Genomic DNA, 3,972 nt, shown 5'->3' on the forward strand with positions numbered 1-3,972 from the left:
AGGTCTGAGGACAGGAGGATTTTTTTGGACTCTTACTTTAAGCCTTTACATACATTGCAGCTCGCGTCTGTCTTAAATTAAGGCCAGAGAGCAACCGCTATAACTATATACGAAACAAGAGATTGGTTGTCAATAGGGTAATTTCCTCCTAAGCTCTTCCGGTTCTTCGAGTGCAGATATTTAGAGTAAGTAGTTTTGCAAATATTTCAATTGAAATTTGCACTAAAAAAATCTTGTGCTACTTCCTCTCCAGTAAACGAGGTGCCCTGCTGCACATTACAGGGAACGTCCCACAATAGGCCCCCACAGCCTGCGGCCCTTCTTACACCGGACAACCTGAAAAAACAATGGCTGGCAAAATGTTTCATTGAGCTATTGTTTATAATGCTGGGAGCCTTCGCACAACGTGCGTAAATGTAGCAACAGACCTCTAATGGCCGTTTCTGCGGAATGGGTGCATTGAATTGTTGCTCCCTTCTCAAGGACAAGTGAAACGCCAAAATTACTCTTGAACGCAGGTTCATCAATAGGTATCATACCTCTTCTCGAAAAAACACTGCAATCCATACCAATCGAGCTGCACCCGCTGGTAGTGCGGCGGGTTCTTTTGTTGCAGCTGTTGCTGCTGCTGCTCACGTCCCCAAGTCCCCCACCATTGCCCGTCCGAGGAATTAAGTTTTTCAGCGGGAGGCTGGACTGGAACCAGCCTCCTTCAAAGGTAAAACTCATTATTTTCGAACATAATTTCAGTAGGANGGGAGGCTGGACTGGAACCAGCCTCCTTCAAAGGTAAAACTCATTATTTTCGAACATAATTTCAGTAGGACCTGGTTTAGGGTCCTTTTAAAAAGGGCGTGTTGGACAGGCGGGCGGTGTCACCCGCCTTCGGCGCTTTCGGCGTGTCTTGGCGAAAGACGAAATCTTTCGCTTTTTCTTTCCGGATATCCGCTGTTGTGTGGCTCCTCTTATTTCCTCAGGAGCCATCAATAAGACTCCAGGAGTCACACAGTGGCCGAAGAATGCAATTTTTGTTGGCGTCAGCACTTTTAGGGTGGCTGGGCATTGTTTTTGCCAAAGATGTTGTGGCCGCCAGTCCCCCTGACTCTTTCTGGAGTGAAGTGCTGACGGAGTCGCTTGGTTTGGCGGCTTTATCTATCGATTCGTGGATTTCTGAAGACCACGAGGAGGATAGCGAAGCTCTTCTTCGTCATTCCGTACTTACAGAGACGCGTTCTGGGCCTGCAGACCCGACCCCGCCCGGATTTCTCACAAGCCTCTCACCAGAATCAGAAGGCCCGCTTCTCACCGGAGCCACTCAGGACAACACAACTCGCATACCGCTTTCACCACAAAAGCGCAATGCGGGACGACGGGGCCTTCTCCGCGCCTTGGGCACTGCTGCCTTGTTTATTGTACTGTGTTTCGCGCTGCTCAGTCTCCTATCTAGGGGGGTGCTGGGGGGTAAAAAGACAAAAAGACGCCGTTACGACATGCAGGAGGACCCAGGGCTGACGGGGGCCGATGGCAGTTTTATTCAGCAGTTAAATGAGCTGGACGACCTGCAACCGCATGCTGCCCGGATGGCCGAGATCGTGGGCTCTCGTGAGTCTCTTTCTGTTTTGCAAAACTTTCGCAACAGTGTAGAGAGGGCCAAGCAGGTGCAGCAAGAGGTTTCAGGCGGGTTGATTAGCTCTTGGGATTCTTCTGAGAGTCTAATGCAGAAGGCATTGGACAGCGTCATCTCTGATCTGTCACGTCTATTTGAATTGACACGACAGCACGGGCTAGGTCTGGCTCAAGAAACACGGGAAGTTCCCGCTCCGCCCATTCTGCTCGAGCAAGAGGTGAATGCCCTTGCCCATATGGATACAGCCTTCACAGCTTCCCTGGCGCTTCATTTGGAAAATCTTGATTTTTCTTGCCGAGCCTTTAAGCATTATGCAGCAAAGGTCGAGGAAAACCTGCAGGCGCTTCCGAAGTTCAAAGGATTGAAGGACCGGCTCCTGTTGGGCGCGGTTGCTGCAGGCGTGGAATTCATTAAAGCAGCACATGGAGCCGTAAAGATGGGTACGAGTTCTATTGTGGGTTTGGCATCGAGTGCCAGCGCCTTCATGCTGTCTCAAGTCGTGAGTGAGCAGCTGCGCATCCACAGGGAGTGCCGGGACCTCCTGCAGCAACGGCGGGCCCTGTGGTCTGCAGAGGTAGAGCGACTGCACTCTCCTACCGAAGNCGGGACCTCCTGCAGCAACGGCGGGCCCTGTGGTCTGCAGAGGTAGAGCGACTGCACTCTCCTACCGAAGAAGAGATCGGTGTCTTAGACGAACTGAAGGCGTTGGAGGATATGCTGAACAAGGGAGAGCGACTGCTGCAGATACATCAGGCGGAGATTGAACAGCTGCAAAAAAGGGACAAACTTTCTGCACAGCCAGCAGTGCAGCAAGCTAAAGAGGTGGGAGAAGAGCTGAAGGCCCTCCTGGAAGCGGCGGCTCTCCGCATGCATTCTATTACCGGCATAGCGAGTGCCGAAGAATCTGCTCAAGGCGTATGGGGTCAGAAAACAATTGATGCAATGGCTTCACGGGCAAGACAGGAAGTCAAAGCAACAAGCAAGAGAGTTGCAAACATCCTAGCAAGAGTACAGTTGGGGCAGCTCTTTCTTCCTCAACCGGATACGACACAAATACATAAGCAGGAAGGCATTGAGACGAAGACAATCGTTAACCCTACTGTGCTGAAGCTGGTGACGGAGTCGCTTCAACAACTCAGAGATAACATCACAGCCGTGGCCGTGTCCCTCAACCTTTCCAGTGAGGCATCTGAAACTAAAACAGGGTTGGCAGCTGCTGCTCAAAGGGCAACTGTCGCTGCAAAGGAACTCGCCGAGAAGGCGGAGATGTTGTTGTTGCGTGCACAGTTCTTGGAGTCTCTTGAGCTTGATTTGCAACTGAGCAGCAGGTTGGCTCAAAGAGCAGCAGCATTGGCCGGAGCAGGAGCCGAGGATATTCAACAGGCAAACCAGGTGTCAGTCGAGCTTCCTGCCCCCCAAAAGAAGCAGGTGGGCCTCCTGTTGCATCAGGTGAACACGACCAAGGCTAAAGCCATGTCGCAGTGGACTTTGGTGGACATTGTGAAAACAGCAGCGACAATGAAGGGGGCAGCCTTGGGTCTCGCATTGACGGTATGGGCGCACCAGCTGGACTCAACCCTTCGAACTAAACAATGAAGGATANCTTGGGTCTCGCATTGACGGTATGGGCGCACCAGCTGGACTCAACCCTTCGAACTAAACAATGAAGGATATACCAAGCAGAAGCTCTTCCACGTTGGGCACCTGGTCATATATTTGCCCCCCTCGTGAAGTTTGTCCCCTTTGCATCTAGGAAGTTAGTGAGGCTCGCGAGCAGAGACAGAGCACAGCGGAGGACTGACGCAGTGAAAAGAGGTGTTACGTTTCTTGGAGGAGGCCGCTGAAAGAACATTTTGAATGGGACAGTGCGCCTACGCTTCATCTTAGCATGGAACAAGATATAAATTTAGAAAGAGCGGAGAAGCAGCTTACGTTTTTCCAGCTGCATTTTTCTTGGCTTCCATTTCCTGCTTAGTGAGCAGACGTTGAGTAAAAAATTGTTTCCGTGCGTGTGATTCCTGTATTTGGAGTTTATTCGTTGTAGGGGACTCAGAATGCCCCAGGCATTTATGCCATTATGGTGACGCCTTGAATGACTGTGGAGTTAACAACAGTTGGGAGTTTCCGGGGTACCGATACTCGCTCGGCCTGCGGTTTAAAAGAACCGCCAGCTTCCACTCTGTGAACCGTGGTCTGGCCCTCAACGTTTTCATCGCGACCGGGAGTGGCTTGTCGTGTCTCTGAAGGAGCGGCAGTGGGAAAGGGGCTGTAGTGCACCCAAAGGCGGCAACAGAGACAACCTCGGTACTCATTCATCGGGGTTTGGTGTGTGTATGCACATATGC

At 51.3% G+C, this 3,972-nt stretch overlaps 1 protein-coding gene across 1 annotated transcript; it reads left to right on the plus strand.

The window, feature by feature from the left end:
* Positions 1-1,019: 1,019 nt before the first annotated feature.
* EMH_0038220 (uncharacterized protein) lies at positions 1,020-3,428 on the plus strand (the record flags this gene model as incomplete). The annotated part of the gene is made up of 3 exons (XM_013495253.1): positions 1,020-2,130; positions 2,271-3,178; positions 3,381-3,428. 3 exons carry the CDS (start codon positions 1,020-1,022, stop codon positions 3,426-3,428), a joined length of 2,067 nt encoding a protein of 688 aa, XP_013350707.1.
* Between the last annotated feature and the right edge of the window lie 544 nt (positions 3,429-3,972).

Source organism: Eimeria mitis, genomic scaffold, assembly GCF_000499745.2.
Source record: "Eimeria mitis Houghton genomic scaffold, Emh_scaff1497, whole genome shotgun sequence".
In the NCBI taxonomy this organism is placed as follows: domain Eukaryota; phylum Apicomplexa; class Conoidasida; order Eucoccidiorida; family Eimeriidae; genus Eimeria; species Eimeria mitis.